At 26.0% G+C, this 23,268-nt stretch overlaps 1 protein-coding gene across 1 annotated transcript; it reads left to right on the top strand.

The window, feature by feature from the left end:
* Nucleotides 1-900: 900 nt before the first annotated feature.
* On the top strand, nucleotides 901-5,829 carry LOC111279492 (disease resistance protein RPV1-like). The gene is made up of 5 exons (XM_089756685.1): nucleotides 901-1,630; nucleotides 2,587-3,697; nucleotides 3,790-4,065; nucleotides 4,184-5,098; nucleotides 5,185-5,829. The coding sequence occupies exons 1-5, from the start codon at nucleotides 1,128-1,130 to the stop codon at nucleotides 5,632-5,634; spliced, it is 3,255 nt and encodes a 1,084-aa protein (XP_089612811.1). The 5' UTR covers nucleotides 901-1,127; the 3' UTR covers nucleotides 5,635-5,829.
* The last annotated feature ends 17,439 nt before the right edge of the window (nucleotides 5,830-23,268 follow it).

A 23,268-nucleotide genomic window follows, 5' to 3' on the forward strand; every position in this document is an offset into this window, starting at 1 on the left:
GGTTCGGTTATTTGTTAAATGAAAGTTGATTAAGTCAGTTATTAATTTTTTCAAACCGAACCGATCGATTACTCACCCATAAATTGATACATATATAGATCCCAACAAAAATATATAATATAATTATATAATAAGAGTTGGGTATGAATGATTAAAGAAGTAAAAAATAAGTCAAAATATTTTGTTTATAAACTTGGATCTTAATTTAATTGATTCATAATAATATATTTAAGAAATTGCATCCAATATATTTAGAGTTCAAATCTCAATATTTATAATCATTTCTCTCATCTCTAAGTTGAGAATTGCTTTATAAATATATATTCTTTATATTTGGTAACAAACACAATATTTTTTTTGCTACAACTTTTAATGATTCTTCTTCGTTCCTTCTTCCCTCGAACCTCCAAAAGTGAATTTGTTTAAAAGAAGTTCATGAAATTTTTTATTAAAACTGATTCAATAAAAATTAAAATTTAGAATCAAAACCAATAAATTAAAAAATCTTGTTACATAGATTAAGTGTATAAATTTTGAAAAAAATTAATAAAATTTGATATATTTTTTATATAGATATTTTTAGTAAAAATCTTAATAAAATTTTTCCTATTAAATACATATTTGTCAAATATAAATTATAAATGATATTTTTAATAACTTTTTTACATATTATTAATATTCTCATTAAACTTTATCAATTAATCAATTTTTATTAAATTATTTTTAATAAAAAAACTCCACCAGTTATTTGGCTTTTTCTATATATGGTCAAAAGAAACTTTCAAAAGGAAAATACAGTTGCCTTTTTCATTGAAGATAATATTGAAGTCCACATCACTATGCACCCACTACTCCTCCAAGTCATTTCCCATTAATTTCCATTCTGCGTATGAATTTCTTAGATCAGACAAAATGATTTAATGAACCTTTTTCTTGGTGGTTTCCCAGTCATAGTAACGCTCCAAAACATTATGTTGTAATTTGAATAGTAACAATTAATTTGAATACTAACAATTAATAATTTGAATACTAACAATTAGTAATGACCCTTATATTGTAATTTTCAGATAGATGTACTAAGTTTCCAAAAATCATTTTCTCCATTGCATTTTTTTGCTTGACTTTCCATGGCTGCCAAAAGTTTCTCTGAAGCATCTTCTTCTGGCTTCAAATGGAACTATGACGTCTTTTTGAGTTTTAGAGGCGAAGACACTCGGAAGAACTTTACGGATCATCTCTACGCAGCTTTGGTGAGAGATGGAGTGGTTACCTTCAGAGATGATGATGAACTTCCCAGGGGAAGAGATATCTCCTCGGAGATCCTTAAAGCAATTGAAGAATCAAAACTTTCTATTGTGATTTTCTCTAAAAACTATGCTTCTTCCAGGTGGTGTCTTGATGAGCTTGTCAAGATTATTGAGTGCAAAAACATAATTGGCCAGGTTGTTATTCCAGTCTTCTACGATGTTGATCCATCTGATGTCCGGAAACAGATTGGAAGTTGTGCAGAAGCTTTTGCTAAACTTGAAGAACGGTTTAAAGATAAGATGGAAATGATCAAAAAGTGGAAAGAAGCTCTTACAGAAGCCGGAAATTTATCGGGTTGGGACCTTCGAAACATGGCAAACGGGTAATATTTAATTTTTTAGAATAATCATCTAAAAAATTCTAAGATATATATATATATATATATATCTTAGAATATATACATCTTCATTTTTGAATAACAAAAAAATTAAATGAAATAACTGATTTTAATTGCTAGTTACTGTTAGGAATGTCATGTTTGGTGTATAATTTGATTGAGAGGATAGGATAATAATTATTCTATATAATGTTTGATTTATATCTAATGAAAATTATAGGATTACAACGAGATTTAATCATTCTTTTGGTATATGATGATCTAATCCTCTCAATGTAGAGAGTATTATTTTTAATCCATGAGATTGAACTCACATATGTTATTATACCTTTAAAAATTATGTCAACATATATAAATTATATAAACTTTAAGAAAAGATAATTTTGACCAACAAATAAATTATTCTATTATAATCCTTGCACACATCAAATACTAGATAGAATGGTATTATTTAGTTTAATTCTATTCATAATATATCTTATCCCATCCTATTATAATTTTGTGTACTAAACACCTTCTTAATTATTATATGTGCCTAATTTTAAATTATTGTAGTCAATTTATAACTTAGTATATATATATATATTATGTTTGATGATTTAAACCTTAAAATTAAGAGTGGAAATTCTACCCAAACTATATATACTTGAAAAAATGTTTATTTTATTTTTGTTGTAAACTTGTTTGTTTGATGTGTGTTATAAGAATATATTATGTATAATTAACCAATCATAATTTAGTATTGTGAAGTTTTTATAAAAAATTATATAAAGCTCATACTTTAAAATGGTGGACCCTTACATAATTTTTTATTATGATTGATTAATTGTAGTATTATAATAAAGAGAAATGTAAAAATTAAATAACCAAATGTGGGTATTTACTGATAATCATTTTTTTAATTTTTTTTTTGTATTCTTTCATCACTAATAATTTTATAGGTATGAATCAAGATCCATTCAAAAGATAGTCAAGGATGTCATCGGAAAATTAAACCGTAATATTCGCGATGGCTTGCATGTTGCCACTCACCCAGTAGGTCTAGAATTACGTGTCAAAAGGGTGATGAGATTACTGGATATTGGATCAGAAGAAGTTCGCATAGTGGGCATTTATGGAATGAGCGGGATAGGTAAGACCACCATCGCAAAAGCTGTCTACAACATGGTTTGTGAAGGATACGAAGGATGCAGTTTCCTTTCAAACATTAAAGATGACTCGCAGCAACCTAATGGTCTTGCTAGGATGCAAAAGCAGCTCCTTTCTGATATCTTGAATTGGGAAAAAATCCAGATAGATAATATTTACAGGGGTGTCAATTTAATCAAGGAGAGGCTTTGTTGTAGAAGAGTTTTTATGGTTCTTGATGACTTGGATGAGTTAGCACAATGGAGACCATTAGTTGGTGATCGGAAGTGGTTCGGTCGAGGAAGTAGGATTCTTGTCACAACTAGAGATGAGCATTTGCTGACTGAATTAGAGGTGGATAAAAGATATAAGGTTGAACAATTGAATCATGAGGAATCAATTCAGCTTTTAAGTTGGTATGCATTTAGGAGGCCTGCTCCAGAAAAAGATTACTTCAAACTTTCCAATAGTTTGGTGGAGCATGCTCAAGGACTCCCCTTAGCTCTTGAAATTTGGGGTTCTCATTTGTTTAAAAGAAGTCAACCAGAATGGGAAAGTTTAGTTGGAAAATTACGAAAGGCACCTCTCCAACAAATTCAAAAGAAGCTTAGGATAAGCTTTGACACACTAGGTGATGATCTCTTGAAAGCCATATTTGTTGATATTGCATGTTTCTATGTTGGGATGGATAAAGATTATGTGATGACAATACTAGATGGTTGTGGATTCTTTCCAGAAATTGGTATGAAAGTTCTTCTTGAAAGGTCTCTTATAGCAGTTAACCCATTTAATAAGCTAGAAATGCATAACCTACTCCGAGACATGGGAAGGGAGATTGTTCATGAAGTATCACCATCTCACCCAGGATATCGCAGCAGGCTTTGGTTTCACCAGGATGTAGTAAATGTATTAACGAAACACATGGTAAAAAGTTAAATGCATTTCGTAAATAAATCTAAAAATGTACTATATGCTATACTTAACTAGAATTAATAATATTCTTTATTTGTATTTAGGGGACGAAAGCTGTGGAAGGTCTCAGCTTAGGTGTGCCAGCACTAGAAGCTGATCTTATAAGCACCAAAGCATTTGCAAAGATGATCAATTTAAGATTGCTGAAAATCGATTCTGTACATTTCACCGGTTCCTATGAAAAAATTTCAAAAGAATTAAGATGGCTCTGTTGGCGTCGATGTCCACTAATGGTTTTACCGCCCAATCTTTATCTAGACAACTTGGTTGTTCTTGACATGCAATACAGTAGTATCAAAAAAGTTTGGAAGGAGACAAAGGTGATTAAAATCACTCTCACAATGCTATGTTTTTTCTTTTTATTTTGATATTCTAGGTCTTTTTTCTCTTAGCGCATATTATGGATTTACTGTTATTTTCTTTTTCTTATTTCAACAGGCTCTTCACAAGCTTAAAATACTAGATCTGAGCTATTCGGTATACCTTGGAGAGACACCAAACTTTGCAAAACTCTCAAGCCTACAAAGACTTGAACTTGAAGGTTGTACAGGTTTAGTTGGGGTTGATCAATCTATTGGACATCTGGAAAAACTTGAATTCTTGAATTTGGCAGAGTGCAAGAACATAAGTGAACTTCCAGACAGCATTTGCAACTTAAGGTCTCTTCAGACAATGAACCTCAATGGCTGCTCAAAACTTTGTAGTTTGCCAGAGCATTTGGGTAAATTGGAAGCTTTGAGAAAGCTTGTTTTAAGTGGATCAGCTATTACAGAGTTGCCTACTTCGATCGGACTTTTGAAGAACCTCGAACATCTATCTTTGGCTGGACGGAAAGAAGAGTTACCTGTGAAGTCTTGTTTCACTTCCTTTTCCTCATGGATCCCACCAAAACGCAGTGTGGGTTCTTCTTCTTTAGTGCTACCAGCAACGTTCTCTCACTTAAGCTCATTAAGAGAGCTTCATCTTTGTGACCTCAACTTGTCTGATCATGAAATTTCCATTGACTTTGGGAGTTTCGGTTGTTTGTTGGCTTTGAATTTAGGGGGAAACAAATTCTGTAACCTACCAGCAGGAATCAGCAACCATCCATGGTTAAAGAGACTTCTATTGAATAACTGCAAAAACCTTCGATCCCTTACGCAGCTTCCTAAGAATTTAGAAAGGTTGGAAGCAAAGCAATGCACATCAATTGAGAGATACCCAAACTTATCAAACATAGGTGATTATTATGTTTATGATATCCAAATTAGTAATTGTCGCGAAGTAGTTGACCTTCAGCGGTGGGATTTTCGCTCATTTCATGGAAAAAAAGCTTTTATCTGGAATATTGGACCACATCCTAACCAGCCAGAGGTCTTTCTCTATCTCTCTCAACATACATATAATATATATTATCATAAATGATAATGTTCATAACTATTAGTATTTCTTTGAAACAGAAGTGTTTGTATTCCAAGTGGAAGTATCTGGAAGCTTACTTCCCAGCAAGAGAGGTGCCTGCTTGGTTCGACTATAAAGAAATTGGATCTTCAATACCGTTTTGTATGCCTTCAATCTCGATTGGTTTAAGTCGAGCTATGATTGTGTGCGCTATCTATTCGGTCAATGAAGAATCTAATGACGAAAGCACTTCTGCAACTTTCCTTACCATATCTTTTAAGAATAAAACAAAGGGCTGTGAGACTTCTGATAGGTCACGTTCCCTTGATGGGAATATATGGCAAGATCATGCGTGGGTGAGTTATATGACACCTAGTATATTTGTTACGTATATAAAGGCTGAAGAAGGAGATGAAATTGAAGTTTTAATTGAGCCGCGAGGTGGAATTCTTGTGAAGAAATGTGGTATTCATCTACCAATTGGTCATGGTACCTGGCACCTTGTCTAAGGCAACCAAACAGCTAAAATCGAACTATTTCAATATTGGAGAAGAACAACGTAGTTAATTGAGCAAGAAGAGCAATAGCCTAAAAGTTCATTGTGTTTTTGTTTGGTAATTTTGTTTTTACTTGCTTAATTAAATATTTAGTCTAGCGGTGGTATCCAAGTCAGATTAATAGCAATGAATTTGATAATTCATACTTTTTTCTTTATGTTTTCATTCTAGATACTGATAGGTTATTATTATGCATGAAATTATGCTTATGGACATATTTTTCTGTTAAAAAATAACCACTATCTATTAGTTTATAATTTTTAAAACAATTATCAAATACAATAGAACTCAAATAAAATTAATTTTAAAAGGTAATACTTGATGCAAAAATATAATTATATGCACCCCATGTGAAATTGAAATTTTATAAAAAGAAAAAAATTCACTTAATTTTTCTCCATGATTATAATTAGAAATATATAATTATATGGGTTTTTAGTTTTTTGTTTAGTTATTGATTTTCTTCCATTAAATTCATAATTCAAGTTCTTGGAAGGTACCTTTTATTTTAAAGGACAAAATTTATGTTAAGTTCTATATGTGAAGTTTGTAAAAAAAAATTTTTTTAAATGATTTAATAAAAATTTTAATAAAAAATCTAAACAGATAGATTAATAAAGTTTAATGTGAATATCAATAATATGTAAAAATAATTATTAAAAATATTATTTATAATTCAAATTTGATTAATACTTATTCAACGGTAAAAATTTTATCAACATTTTTATTAAAAATATCTATCTAAAAATATATATATATCAAAATTTATTAAAATTTTTAAAATTTTACATATTTGATTTATGCAACTAATTCTTTCAATCTATTGATTTTAATTTTCGATTTTAATTTTTATTTAATTATTTGTAGCAAAAAACTTCATGAATTTCATCTAAAAATTTTTATTTAAAATATTCAAGCTTGCCACTAATAATCAATGACCATATAGCATTCACGAGATGTTTTATTGCTTTTAATCTCTTCCATATAGCAATAATTTTGTGGCTGCCAACATTTCATATAGTTTTTTATTAAAACTTTTAAGTTTTCATTAAAAAAAAATGAAATATCCATTAATAAAATCAACAATTATAAATTAAAAAAATATTGGAATATTGCCAGTAAAAAAGTAAAAATTTATTAAATAATATTATAATTATATTTTCATTTATATAATTACATATCCATTCATAAACTTAAAATTAATTTAAATAATTAAAAGTGTCAAACATGACATTAAAATAATGTGAATTGAAATGACTCAAAAGTCAAGCCCATATATAATATCCAAATCCGAAAATATCCGCAATGAAAAAATAATTTTAACTTTTTGCGACAAAAAATTATCCGACCCAAACCCGCCGGCGATGCCGTTAAATTTGACGCAACTGGACGCTTCTTCCATTGACCCCGTTTCCGTATCCCCCTTTCTCTAACAAACAAAAGCACCCCTCAAACTTTTTTTTTTTTAAGTTAAAATAATAAAAACCGAAGGACAAGAACAGGTTTTCCTCCAAGCCATTTCCCATTAATTTCCATTCCGCTAATGAATTTCTTGGATCAGACAATGATTTAATGAACCTTTTTGTTGGTGGTTCCTAGTCATAGTAACGCTCCCCAAAAAATAAATGCATTAATGTGAATAGCAACGATTAATAATGATTCTTATAGTGTAATTTTCAGATCGATGTATAAATAAAGTTAACATATATATATATATAGTTAGCAAATCAATTAAAATAAAAAAATTAAATGGAAAAAATAAAAAAATAAAAAAAATATTCTTCAATGAATTAATTATGATTATTTTTAATAAATTTATTTATCAACATGAATTATATGTGTAATTGTTTTCACAACAATAAAAAAACAAACCCTATATAATTTTCTTATTTTGATGCAAACTATTAAATTTTGATATAATTATATTTGTATTTTTGTTTGAAGTGAAAATTATACTTTATGTCTTAATATGAGTATAGTTATAAAAAAGAGTGCAATAATAAAAAAATTATTTAAATTAAAATTTATAAAAAAAATTACTAATGGTATTTAAGGAATCACTTGATACATTTTTTAAATTAAAATTTTATTAAAGTTATTTTCATTAATTACTTTTAACACTTTTTGAGTTTAATTATAAAAAGTCTAATAATAGAAATGAAATTCATTCAAATTAAATTTTATAAAAAATTTAATAAGAATATTTTAATTAATCACTTTTAACTCTTTTGAAATTAAAATTTAAAAATTTAAGTAATTTAATTTTACATAAACTCTATTTTTAATTTTAATTTTTTAAAAAATTAAACTTAAATAAATTTAAAAAGTTATATATTTAAGAATTGATTTGTTAATTTAAAAACTTTCAAGAATATTTAGATCAATTACTTTTAACATTTTTGGAGTTCATATTTTTATATATAAATAATATTTGAACCATGATTATTGAAATTAAGAATCTAGTAGTATATCGATAGAACACACGGCTATTGGCACCAATTGGCAAATTTTTTGTCGCAGTATTTGAATGACTTTAGTTAATGTTACCTTAATTTGATGTTTGATGACATTTTTTGAAGGTAAAGAATTCCAAGTCTATCCCTACACAGGAGCATTAGCAAAGGCTTTATCTCTTTCCCATTTCCCATTTCAGCTCTTTAATCTCTTTCACAACTTGCTTTTCATCGACCATTATTGCTGGTTTTGGGATGAAATAACTCCTATGAATATTCCAGCGCAACTCCCATATCTGTTTGCAGAGCTCAAGAAAATGTAATAAATAAAAAAAGAAACCTTGAGATATACTGATTATTATCATTATTTATGTTGGGAATTGAGAGGTTTCAACTAAGCTTTTTAAATAAAATAAAAAGCATGCATCAATTATTAAATTAAATATTTAATTGTATTTTTTTTATATAAAAAAGGTCAGATAAGAGAATGGATTATATATGTTAGGATTTGAATTTTAGACCAATTGGATGCCACATTGTAGGGTGGCTGAGTTAAACTTTGAGTTAAATTTAGCAATGAATTTAATATCTTACCCGATGGTATATGTCTTCGACTGCTGATAGCCCTGAATCACAATGATCTCCTAATTTCTTTTTGGCTAGCATATTGACCTCTTTCAAGAGCTTCTTCTTCATGGCCATGTTATTGGTTCCACGACGCATTCGAAAACAAAAGATCTGGGTCAAATTTTAGCCGTCCCTTAAGGGCCCCCCCAAGCAGGAAAACAGATAACAGAACCAATTAACCAATTAAGTCTAGGATTCATCCTTCCATGGATATTAATATTCTCTTCTGTCTTGATAACTCTCTCCTTATACGCACTGTTTTGCAAAAGTGAGCTTGTCTAGGTCTCGTTTTAGAGAAGCCACTTTCTTCCCATTATCGGTTCACCTACTTCTGAAACACTTCTCTTTATATTCTAAACGGTGTAATTGGGAAAATGCCTGGCGTTGATCCAACCGTTCATAATGTCCAAAAAAACTAGGTCACTTCTTTTTAGTTTCTAACAAATTTTGCAGAAATTAAGATTTAATAAAAAAAAAAAAACTATGGCGTACTTTAATTATAGTTTCACTTAGTTTTTCTTGCCTCATCCTTCTTGTTCTTGAATCATTATAAGCGACATATACATTAAGAACTGAACTCAAAATATAAATATCTATGATTTCATTCATATAGTAACCCTTAAAAAGTAACATTTAAATGAAACAGGTCTAAATTTTAAAATTGCAGCGTTGCAATATCTTTTTTTTTCTTATCTCATTTTGCAACTTTAGATAATGTGAATATATATCCCAAAGTTTACATCATAATATTGGTAGCCATGCGCAGGTCACGTGAGTTCAACTCAAAGTAACAAGGGTACATACAATCAGATTTTTGTAGAGACCTTTAAGTCATAATGCTCCTCTTGTAAAAAAAAAAAACGAAGGATATCCTTGCCATATTTGCTTTTAATTGTTTGAATTGTTATAATGCAATTGAATTGATATAATTAAGCTTCTTCTTTGTGATTCAAAATAAGTCTTTATTCATGTTTGTCATCAGCCTCATAACCATATCACTATATTTTATTTTAAATTATCAGATCTACTTATGCTTCAAGCTAACTATAAATCAATTCAAACCCCGCCAACAATTCTTTTATCAATTCCTTTTGAGTTATTCATTTATCAAAGTTGTTCAATGCAACATGAAATATACGAGCAAAATAATCACATAACTAATAAAACGAAATGATTTATCAATTTCTAATTCCAATTAACAATTATCATGTTTATCTCACTACCTATGGAGTAGGAATCATTGCAGTTTCATTTTTTTTAAACAAAGATCATAAGCCTATATATTTGACAATATTAAATTGAAAAAATACCTACATGTATAATTTGTGTGTATGAAATACATGAATATAACATTGTCCATAAAAAAATTATATAAAAAATGTGTTTTGTAGCTCGACAACATCTATTTCAACAATTGGTTTTAGATTAATTTTTGGCTCAAAGAAATGCCCAAACTTAGGGGCTCAGATAAGAAGAAATGCACCAGACAAATAAAATTTCGAATTAAATAATAGAGCTCTTATTATGTAACTTTTGTTTTAGGCAAGAAAATGTGCCTAAACGTTATTTAATAACTTTGGGCTTGATCAAAATGTAAGTTTTAACCTTGTCTTGGTCTTCTATAATTTTTTTTTTTTTAATATTGGAGCCCAGTCCAAGCCGTACTGAAGTTGATCTAATGACAGCTCTACAAGTGGCAAAACAAAAGTTGGACCAATTGGGTTAAATTGTTTGAATTGCCCTTGATAAAAATTTAATTTTTAGCCACTTTTGTATAGGAAAAAAATTATGAATTCATTTTTTAAAAAATTTTGTAATTTTGATAATAGAATTCAAAATTATGTCACTTTAGTAATTTTGATAATAGAATTCAAAATTTCTATTGTCTGTGATAATTTTGCAAACATTATTTATGTTTTATTTATTTTTTTGCATGTTATATTAAGCTGTAAGACAAAATATAATCCTTTTAATTTCATCTTAAATTTCAAACCTAATAGTTTTAAGATGAAATCTTAAACTTAAAGAATTCGAAGGATCCCTTACTTTTATTAGTTTGGGATCAATTTTTTATTTTAAAATAATATTAATTATTTCAACTTAACTGAATATATATATATATATATTAATTATGCATGAAGATATAAAAAATCATAAATTTCAACTTTTTTAAAATTTTCATTTTAAGATTTTTTTAGATAAATATATTTAACTATTCAATTTAATTTAGTAAAAAATAGGTAAATTGATATATTTTAGTAGATTTTCTTCTAAACAAATCTAAATTTCATTTTTTTTATTGAGTTATTGATTTTTATTTCTTTTTTAAAGCAAATTCCAAGGAAAATAAAAGGCAAGGCCTAATTGAATGAAAATTGTCTTTCAATGATATATTTAATTTTTAAAACAATACAAATTATTTGAATTTAAATGTATATATTTTTTTAATTACGTATAAAGATATAAATATATATAAAGTATAATATTAATTAGAAAAAAAAAGTAGTCTTCTAAGGGCCTAATTACTTGACACTCATCAAGCAATTATTGAAATTTTATAAATTTTATAAATTTTTTCATAAGAATATTTTTTGAAAATCATTTTTATTAATTTTAAAATTTTTTGGGAACCTTTTTACACAAAATCTTCTCTATCTAGACGCTTATAGAAACTTTTTTACTTTCTTTTCTTTAAAATTTTAAACAATTTAATTTTACCTTTATTTTTAATTAATATAAAAAATTTATTGAACATCCAATCATAAGATAACACATTTCATCAAATTGAAAGTCATTATGAATAGTAATAGATTTGGAGACTACTTTTTTTTATTTAGTAATAAGAGGTTCCTAGATTTTACCCGGTACATCCCTCTTTAGACTAGCTCAAATAGGTTTATTTATGTTGGGTCTAACGAATTTAAAAAAAATTATCTTCTCATAATTTTTCAACGAATTCAAACTTAAGTAACAAGAAGAAATCATTTTGTTTTTGTCACTTGAACTAACCATCCATTGATAGATATGAAAATTACTTTAAATAATAATAATAATAAATAGATTTATTAAAATTTAGAATAAAAATTAATTGGAGGGTAATTATTAAGTAGCATGTGTCATGCAATGGAAGCTTAAATTGAACAATTATTTACTGTTACAATTAGGAGATAATTTTTATATTATATTGTAGATTTTACAATATGTAAAATAACAATATATGTAAATATTGTTTAACACTAATGGAGTTTGAATTTTAGAGATTTAAGATAATGTCTACCCTAGCAATTAGTAGCTTTTACACTTTAAGGAAAATTAGAGTTTAAAATTTAAAAGATTAACCTCTATATATGGTTGATGATGATGAGATTTTGTTTTAATGATAAAAGTAAAGTTTTAAAATTTATAAATTTTAAGTTCAAATCGCACCACATATCCATTTAATTTAATTCTATATTGATTTTACTTATTAATTTATTTTTGTACATTGAATTGGTATAGTTTATGGGGAAAGAAAAAGGAGATCTTGGTTTTGAAATCAATATTTCTATGTTTTGCTAAAAATTCTTTAATCACTAAATTAAGAAGTTGAAGATAAAATATTATGTAATATATTATTTAAAATCAAATAAAATATTACGCACACATTGTAATAATAATGTTAATGTTTGTCATAACGGTTTTGAGACCGTCAGACGTAAAAAATTTTAAAATCGAGAGAAATAAAAGGGGAGTCGCCACCAATCTTTGTTAGGGTGTGATTGACCACCCAAAAATTTATCTTTTTAATAAAACTATAAAAACAGATTTAAAGTTTATCAAAAAAATAAATTTTAGTCTACGAAAAATCAGGTTTGGTCCTAGAATCGGTTACGTGTAGGGAAGGATTAGCACCCTCACAACGCCCATAAATTGGTACCATTTAATTATGCGCTATTCTCGGTGTTGAATAAAAATGGTTTTGACTTGAAATTTAATACAATTCCCTTCGTTTTAAAAAATATTTTTGCTAAAGTTTTTATTTAGAAATATTGAGAAAATCTTTAAGTTAAAGAATTATTTTAAAATTCTCCAACATTTAAGCAGAATTTAAAATAACTCTTTTTACTTAAGATTTAATACAACAATCCTTAAAATGAAATAACACTCTTTATAGAAAATTTTTGGTGACTCTCCAACATCTAGGCAGAGTACCAAGAATTATTTCTTTCGAAATATTTTTTTTTATTTTGTAATATCACAATTTTTTTTAAAAGTATTATTTTTTTATTATAAAATATTTTATCACCAAGCAGTAAATAAAAATTAAAGACAGAATAGGGCAAATAATTACTGATAATGCTAACATATGTATACCAATGAATGTTATGTAGGATGGGATGTAATTTAAAAATTAGATTCTTAAGTATAATGAGGCCACCCCGACTCTCCAATATCTAGGCAGAGCTTAGATGCGACTGTTTATATTTAAGATCCCAATTTACTGTTATACTTTTTATTTATTAATCTTATTATTAAATCAAATTACGAAATCGTATGAAAAGACTTAACGAAGTAAAGTTTCCTAAATACCCCATCATCTAGGCAGCATTCAGGGATAAATTACTTCAAATGAGATTTTCACACGTGTCCTTAAGATTTTTAGAAGGTTTTGAGTAGAGTTTTTGAAGGTTTGATTTTAAGGTTTAGAGGGTTTTAAGGCTTGAATTTCAGGATATGGAAGGTTTAGGGTTTTGATTTTAGAGTTTGGAGATTTTAGGGTTTAGGTTTTGAGGTTTAGGGCTTTGATATAAGGGTTTGGATTTTAGGGATTTTGGATTTTGGGGTTTGGACTTAAAGGATTTCAAATTTTAGGGGTTTTAGAAAATATGAACATCTCTAAAAATCTTCAACATTTAGGTGGACTTTCGGAGAAGTTCAATTTTTATAATCTTTTTTTAAAAATTAATTTAAGAAACATAATTTTTTTTATAAAAATGTTTTTTTTTAAAAGGTTCCTTTTTTATGAAAACTTATTATCAAAAATATTATTAACTTATTTAGTATTTTTTATAATAATAATTCCCAACATTTAGGCAAAATTTTTATTTTTGAAATATGATTTAATTTCCTTCAACATCTAGGCAGGGAAAAAAATTCTATTATTATTATTATTATTTAAGCATTTTTAATATTTTTTTAATTATTATCTTACTTTGTTTTCATTTTATTATTATTAAAACAATTAAAAAACTTATTCTAACAAATTTAAAACTTATCATGCATAAATATAAAAAGAAAACTTAAAATAACAAAAATAATAATATATAAAAAATTCAAAAATTCAAAAAAAAATTTTTACCTGAACCGGACCGGTCAACATCCGGTCAATGGCAGTTCGGGTCAGCGGTTCGGTCCAGCCGTTTGAGTTCGGTTCGGTTCGATTTGAGGGCGGTCTGGTTGGTTCAGCGATTCGATACCGGTTCGGTTCGGGTTCAGCGATTCAGTTCCGGTTCAGTCAGACTGATTAGAGGCTGATGGAGAAGCGGGTAGTGGGTCGAGTGCATGGAGTCAGATCACGAATTGATGCGTAGATTCTGAGTGCTTAAAATGATGTCGTTTTGGACGTTTATTGAAACGACGTCGTTTTAGCTATTGACAGCTTATATAAAAGCCCAAATTTTTTTTCGATTATTTCCTTCATTCTTAAAAAAAAACACCTTTTTTTCTCTCTTTTTTTATTTTCAATCGACCTTGGGTCGGTGGTCGTCCGTTGCGACAACCGCAGCAGTCCTTGTCGGTGGCGAGCTCAGGCCGCCGTCGTCGGTGTCGAAAAATTTTAAAAAATACCTAGAAACTCCTTTCGACCTCCTGAACACATATCCGATCTCCTTTTCACCAAAAAGAATCCTCACTTCCTTAGATCTGCTTTCAAAGTTTCGATGAAATTTTTTTTTTGTATTCTAACTTTTTTTTTTAAACTGACCTTTTTTTCTTCTTTGTGTAGGAAGCTCTCGGCGCTGGATTCCTCTCTACAGGGAGGACTGTATTTTTTTTTGGTAGTGTTTTTTTTCGTTCTTTTTACAGCGTCTCTCTTCCTCTGTCTTTTTTGGTTTGGCTTGGAGCTCTATTTATGAAGCTCCGGTCGTGCGTGTGCTTGAGGGAAGGGCATAGGGCTCGGCATGGGGTGTAAGCACGAGCCCCATGTCCTATTATTTGTTTCTGTCTTATTTGATAGTGAGGATAGTGGCTGTCAGTGGGATGGGTGATTAGAGGGGTGGAGGGTAGGGTATACTGATCAGAAAGGTGGGGTGTAGGGCCGGGTGGCAGTGGTGCTTGAGAAGGCACCGTTGCCATCCTCAATTTTTCTTTTTTTTTTGTTCTGTTATGTTTTTTTTTAATAATTAATTGATTTTTAATTTTAATTAAACCAATTTTATTATTATTAAAATCATTATTGTTATATATATAAAAAAATATACCAAACAAAATCGGTATCTACAATGTTTATGTAATAAGATAATATATATAAGAGAGGAATTAACTTAGATTAGTATAAAACTTTTTAGTTTTATACTTTTTTTTAATTATTAATTTCAATAGATTTAAGGATAAGAGATACAAGTGAAAAGAAAAAAAGAAAAAAAATTAATTTCATTCCTTAAATCTATCGATATCAATGATTAAAATATATATATAATTTTTTCTGTGTAACTTAATTCTTTCCAATATATATAAAATTGGTGATCTATGCTTTATGAATTATAAACCAATAATAACCTAGATATTTAGCGGCATCATGTTTTTAGCATCTTAAACTAAAACTTTTAAATTAATTAAATATTTTTCCTAAGAAAAAAAAGGAATATTTTTCAACCATTTGCATTTTAAGATATACATACATATATCCTTTTAATAAAAATTCAAAAATATAAGAAAACTTAAATTTGTGTTGTACTATAATTAACATTGATACATATATAGATCCCAATAAAAATATATAATACAATTATATATTAAGAGTCGGGTATAAATGATTAAAGAAGTAAAGAAGAAGCCAAAATATTTTGTTTATAAATTTGAATCTTAATTTAATTGAATCATATAAATATATTTAAGAAATTACATTTAATATATTTAGAGTTTAAATCTTAATATCTATAATCATTTTCTCTTATATGTAAAGTATGAATTGCTTTATAAATATATATTCTTTATATTGGGTAACAAACACAATATTCTTTTGCTACAACTTTTAATGATTCTTGTTCGTTTCTTCTTCTCTCTCGAACCTCCAAAAGTGAAGATGTTTAGATGAGGTTCATGAAATTTTTTTATTAAAAACGATTTGATAAAATTTAAATTTTAAAATCACAATTGATAAATTAAAAAAATTTTATTACATAATTAAGATGTAAATTTTGAAAAAGATTATAAAATTTAATATATTTTTAAATAAATATTTTTAATAAAAATCTTCACAGAAGTTTTATTTTTGAATAAGTACTCATCAAATTTAAATTACAAAAAATATTTTTAATTTTTTCTATTAAACTTTATCAATTGAATGATTTTTATTTTTGATTTAAATGTTTATTAAAATTTTTTTATTAAAAAAGTTCAGAAACTTTATCTAAAGATCTTCTTTAATAATTTCCCTTCCTTAATATTACCTTGCCACCGACATATTCTCTTTTGTTCTTTCTTCTAACAAAGTAACGATATGATAAAAGTTTAAGGTCCACATAATTTAACTTTACCACTGTCCAAGTTGCCTTTGGCTCTTTTCTATGTAGTCAAAAGAAACTTTAAAAAAGGAAAATAGTGCGGCCTTTTCCTTTGAAGATAATATTGAAGCCTACATCACTATGCCCCCACTACTCACCGAGTCATTTCCCATTAATTTCCATTCTGCGTATGAATTTCTTGGATCAGACAAAATGATTTAATAAACCTTTTTCTTGATGGGTTCCTAGTCATAGTAACGCTCCCCCCTAAAAAAAATACACTAATGTATGTGAATAGTAACGATTAGTAATGTTCTTTATAGTGTAAATTTCAGATAAATGTACAAATAAAGTTTCCAAACACCATTTTTCTTCATTGCATTCTTTGTTGACTTTCCATGGCTTCCAAGGGTTTCTCTGAAGCATCTTATTTGTTTTTTTTTTTATTTCTTTTTTAAATGAAATTCCAAGGAAAACAAAAGGCAAGGCCAAATTGAATGAAAATTATCTATCAATGGTATCTTTAATTTTTTAAAACAATATAAATTATTTAAATTTAAGTGTATATATTTTTTTATTTATATATGAAGATATAAATATATATATAAAGTACAACATTAATTAAAAAAAAAAAAGAAAAGGAGTCTTCTGAAAGGCTAATTACTTGACACTCATCAAGCAATTATTAATATACACACTTAGTAAAGTTAATGTTTATGTAATCAAATAATATACAAAAGGAAAAATCAACTTATATTAGTGTAAAATTTTTTAGTTTTACATTTTTTTTAACAATTGATTTCAATAAATCTAAGGAATGAGAAACAAAAGTGAAAAAAATTTAATTTTCTCTTAAATTTATTGAAATCAATTATTAAAAAAATATAATAATAAAATTAGCGTAACTTAATCCTCTCCTCTCTCTTTCTCTCTCTCTCTCTCTCTATATATATATATATATATATATATATATATACAATTGGTGGTTTATCCTTTATAAATTATATATATATATATATAAATAATCGGTGGTTTATCCTTTATAAATTATAAACCAATAATAACCTAGATATGTAGTGGCATCATGTTTTCAACATCTTAACCTAAAATTTTTAAATTAGTTGAATATTTTTCCTAATAAAAAAATATTTTTCAACCATATGCATTTTAAGATAAGAAAAATATACATATATATATCCTTTTAACAAAAATTCAAAAATATAAAAAACTTAAATTTGTGTTTACTAGACCATGTAATGTACTATAATTAACATTGATACATATATAGATCCCAACAAAAATAATAATATAATTATATATTAAGAGTTGGGTATGAATGATTAAAAAAGTAAATAATATGCCAAAATATTTTGTTTATGAACTTGAATTTCAATTTAATTTATTCATATAAATATATTTAAAAAATGACATTTAACAAATTTTAAATTCAAATATTAATATTTATAATCATTTCTCTTATCTCTAAACTGAGATTTACTTTATGAATATATATTCTTTATATTTGGTAACAAACATAATATTTTTTTGCTAAAACTTTTAATGATTCTTTTTTGTTCCTTCTTTCCCCGAATATCCAGAAGTGAAGTTTTTTGTGTAAAATTAATGAAATTCTTTAATAAAAATGATTCAATAAAATTTAAAATTTAAATTGATAGATTAAAAATTTAGTTATACCGATTAAAAGTATAAATTTTTAAAAAATTAATAAAATTTGATATATTTTTTAGATAAATATTTTCAATAAAAATTTTAACAAAATTTTTATTATTAAATAAGTATTTATCAAATTTAAGTTATAAATAATATTTTTAATAATTTTTTAATATATTATTAATCTTCTTATTAAACTTGATATATTTTATTAAATTATTTTTAATAAAAAAATTTTACAAACTTTATCTGAATAAGTTTGTTAAGAATTTCCCTTCCTTAATATTACCTAGCCACCGACATCTTCTCGTTTGTTCTTTCTTAACTTCCCCATCGTCCAAGTTGCCTTTGGCTTTTTTATATATAGTCAAAAGAAACTTTCAGAAAGCAAAATGAAGTTGCCTTTTTCATTGAAGATAATATTGAAGTCCACATCACTATGGACCCACTACTCGTCCAAGTCATTTCCCATTAATTTCCAGTCCGCGTATGAATTTCTTGGATCAGACAATCATTTAATGAACCTTTTTCTTGGTCGGTTCCCACTCATAGTAACAGCGCCCCCCCCCCCCCCCCCCCAAAAAAAAAAAAATGAATATTAACAATTAGTAACGATCCTTACAGTGTAATTTTCAGATGGATGTACTACGTTACCAAAAACCATTTTCTCCATTGCATTTTTTTCTTTGACTTCCGTTGGCTGCCAAGGGTTTCTCTGAGGCATCTTCTTCAATTTTTTTATTTCTTTTTTAAAGCAAATTCTAAGGAAAACAAAAGGCAAGACTTAATTGAATGAAAATTGTCAATGATATTTTTAATTTTTAAAATAATATAAATTATTTGAATTTAAATTTATATATATTTTTTATTTATGTATGAAGATATAAATATATATAAAGTACAATATTAATTATAAAAAAAAAAAGAAAAATAGTCTTTTAAAGAGCTCATTATTTGACACTCATTTAGTAATCTAATGTATATATTATATTACAACATACAAGATTACACAATCAAAATTACTTATGTGGACCTCTAGGTAGATAATTTTTTTTAATGACACGTAAGATAATATTTATATTATTTTATTTATAAAATAAAATTTTTTAATAAATTATTTAAATGAAATATTTCGAATAATTATTTAAATTGAAATTAAAATCTAAGATTGAAATTTTTGTATAAGATTTGAATTCAAATATATTAAATTATAATTTATCTTTTTTTTTAATTTAATGACAATTCCAAATATATAAACTAAATAAAATTGGTGATCTATGCTTTTATGAATTATAAACCAATAATAACATAGATATGTAGCGGCATCATGTTTTTAGCATCTTAAACTAAAACTTTTAAATTAATTAAATATTTTTCCTATGAAAAAAAAAAGAATATTTTTCAACCATTTGCATTTTAAGATAAGAAAAATATACATATATATATATATATATCCTTTTAATAAAAATTCAAAAATATAAGAAAACTTAAATTTGTGTTGTACTATAATTAACATTGATACATATATAGATCCCAATAAAAATATCTAATACAATTATATATTAAGAGTCGGATATAAATGATTAAAGAAGTAAAGAAGAAGCCAAAATATTTTGTTTATAAATTTGAATATTAATTTAATTGATTCATATAAATATATTTAAAAAATTACATTCAATATATTTAGAGTTCAAATCTTAATATCTATAATCATTTTCTCTTATATGTAAAGTATGAATTGCTTTATAAATATATGTTCTTTATATTGGGTAACAAACACAATATTCTTTTGCTACAACTTTTAATGATTCTTCTTCGTTTCTTCTCAATATTCTTTTGCTACAACTTTTAATGATTCTTGTTCGTTTCTTCTTCTCTCTCGATCCCCCAAAAGTGAAGATGTTTAGATGAGGTTCGTGAAATTTTTTTATTAAAAACGATTTGATAAAAATTAAAATTTAAAATCACAATTGATAAATTAAAAAAATTTTATTACATAGATTAAGATGTAAATTTTGAAAAAAATTATAAAATTTAATATATTTTTAAATAAATATTTTTAATAAAAATCTTAACAGAAGTTTTATTTTTGAATAAGTACTCATCAAATTTAAATTATAAAAAATATTTTTAATTTTTTATATATTATTAATTTTTTCTATTAAACTTTATAAATTGAATGATTTTTATTTTTGATTTAAATGTTTATTAAAATAATATAAATTATTTGAATTTAAATTTATATATATTTTTTATTTATGTATGAAGACATAAATATATATAAAGTACAATATTAATTATAAAAAAAAAGAAAAATAGTCTTTTAAAGAGCTCATTATTTGACACTCATTTAGTAATCTAATATATATATTATATTACAACATACAAGATTACACAATTAAAATTACTTATGTGGACGTCTAGGTAGATAATTTTTTTTAATGACACATAAGATAATATTTATATTATTTTATTTATAAAATAAAATTTTTTAATAAATTATTTAAATGAAATATTTCGAATAATTATTTAAATTGAAATTAAAATCTAAGATTGAAATTTTTGCATAAGATTTGAATTCAAATATATTAAATCATAATTTATCTTTTTTTTTAATTTAATGACAATTCCAAATATATAAACTTAATAAAATTTTATTTTTTGAAAAATAATTCTATTTAATAAATTATTTAAATTTAATATTTTTTGATAATTATTTAAATTCAAATTAAAATCTATAAAAAATTAAAAATTATTTAATAGATTATTTAAATTTAGTATTTTTAGATAAGTTAATGAATTGTTAACTAGAAAACATGTATTTTTAAAGTAATAAAAACTTACATCTTTATATGAAAATATGAGACATTTGAATGTTGATAAAAAAATTAGATAAAAAAATATATTTTTTTGAAAACAAATATAATGTTTTTATTTATGTTTTAATTCAAATATTTTTATATTATATATTTGGTTAATTTATTTGTTTCTCTTTAGTCCATAACTTCTTTTTTTTTTTAATTTTGTTTAGATTGATTATAATTAACTTTTTGTATTATATATTTTTTTGTTTTATTCATTTTTCAATGTTTTTATTCTCTATTAATTTATTAACATATTTGCTTTTATTATTACATATATTTAATCTTGACAAATTAATATGTAAATTTATTTTTTCTATTTCTTTTTGCTATACTTTTTATTATTAAATTTTTTTTATCTACAATGGATGATATGAGAAGAATGACAATAACTGCCATATCTAACTCACAAAAAATACTATCAATTATGTTAAAAATTATTAAAAATAAAAAAATTTTCAAAAAAAATGTTTTTAAGCATAACATAAAGAATTATTATTTTCTTTTTATCTAAAAGATAACTTTATTTTGTTAACATATATAGAAATAATTATTAGCCCAATATATTTGTGTAATAATTACTTGAAGTATGTCAAAAATAAAAAAGGAGTGAGATTATCAGCCAACGTCAAGCTTCAAACAACTTATGCAATTTAGTAGACCGTGGTTCCATTGGGCATAAATGTGATGATCCAGTTAATCTGATGAAGCTGTTTCAAAGTTCAGTGTTTTGCTTGCAACCTCCAAGGCCAACTTTTGATTCCGTTTCGGCTAGTTGTGTTCCAGTCTTTTACCATCCAGTGAGTGGTTATTCACAATATGTATGGCATTAACCAAAAAACCATACCAAGTATTCGGTGTTCATATCTCCAAAGAAATTGAGACTAGGAAAAGTTCGCATCAACCAGACGTTGCTTCAAGTTTCCAAGGATGAAGAATTAGCAATGAGAGAAGTGGTCACAAGATTGATTCCAAGGATTATTTATGCCGATCCTCGGTCTAGATTTGAGATTGTTGAAGATCCATTTGATTTAGCAAAGGGAATTCCGAAGAGAATAGAGACATTAAGAAAGGTAAATGGAAATTAGAAAATGATTTGTAAATTTCAAAGTTTTAAACTATAGTAGGTGAAAATTTTGTGATTGTAAACCAAATCGGAAATAAATGTTCAATTTATTTTTCCCAGGTAATTCTCACAGAATTTGCACATGTAGCAATTTACTTGGATCACCACAGAATGCCACTGCCACCATTTGTGCTAGCCTTGGGCCAGCAATGTGGAGGCACTTTAGCTTCCAAAGTCAATTTACGCCAACTGGATGATATAGGATGAAATCCTAACCAAGTCTGATTCAAAATAAATGCATTTTGGTGATTTATATTAAACTTAAATATAATAATTTATAAATTTACGTGATGTTTGTTTAATAAAATAAAAAATTATATTATTTACAAGTAAAATAAAAAATTTATTTTTTTATTTTTTAAATTTTTTTTAAATTTTAAATATATTATTTTTATATTACATCACCATATTTTATCTAAAATTATCTAATGAAATTAAACCCAAATCCAAATGGGAAAGTGTATAGCACAATCTCTAGCCCTCCAATGTTGACTTGTTTGTAACATTCGACGAAGCCAATGAGGACAGTGTGAAAGACGATTAAAGTTCAATTTCCGAATACAAAAATCTCTTTTGTCAGGTATCTATCAGGGCCGCCTTGGGCCCTTCGACGTTAAAATGTTTGCACTGGGATTGATTAAGAGTCTCTATTCTCTGGAGTCGTTGCCTAGAAGAAAAGCATCCACTTCTTGCGGACGTTAAGGTTGACAAGTTCTAAAGTTGACAAGTTACAAGGGTGAAAATTTTTATTAGGCTTTAGTACTGTATTTTATCATAATTAATTACAACAATTGACAAATTAAAATACAATTAAATAATAAAATTTATATACAATGAAATTTGCACCTAAAATCCTAATATTCTATATTTTTATATATATTATGAATGCATTTCGATCACTTTATTATATATAATGATTTAAGTTAAAATAATAAAATGCGAAGGACGAAAGCAGGTTGAATTGAAAAGATAATATTGAAGTCTACATCACTGTACGTCCACTACTCCTCAAAGTCATTTTTCATTAATTTTGATTCCGCGTATGGATTTCTTTGGTCAGACAAAATGATTTAATGAACCTGATAGTGACTCTCCAAAAAAAAAAAAAAAATTTGCATTAATTTGAATAGTAACAATTAGTAATG

Source organism: Durio zibethinus, chromosome 27 (assembly GCF_047325235.1).
Source record: "Durio zibethinus cultivar Kanyao isolate XHJ-2024 chromosome 27, ASM4732523v1, whole genome shotgun sequence".
In the NCBI taxonomy this organism is placed as follows: domain Eukaryota; kingdom Viridiplantae; phylum Streptophyta; class Magnoliopsida; order Malvales; family Malvaceae; genus Durio; species Durio zibethinus.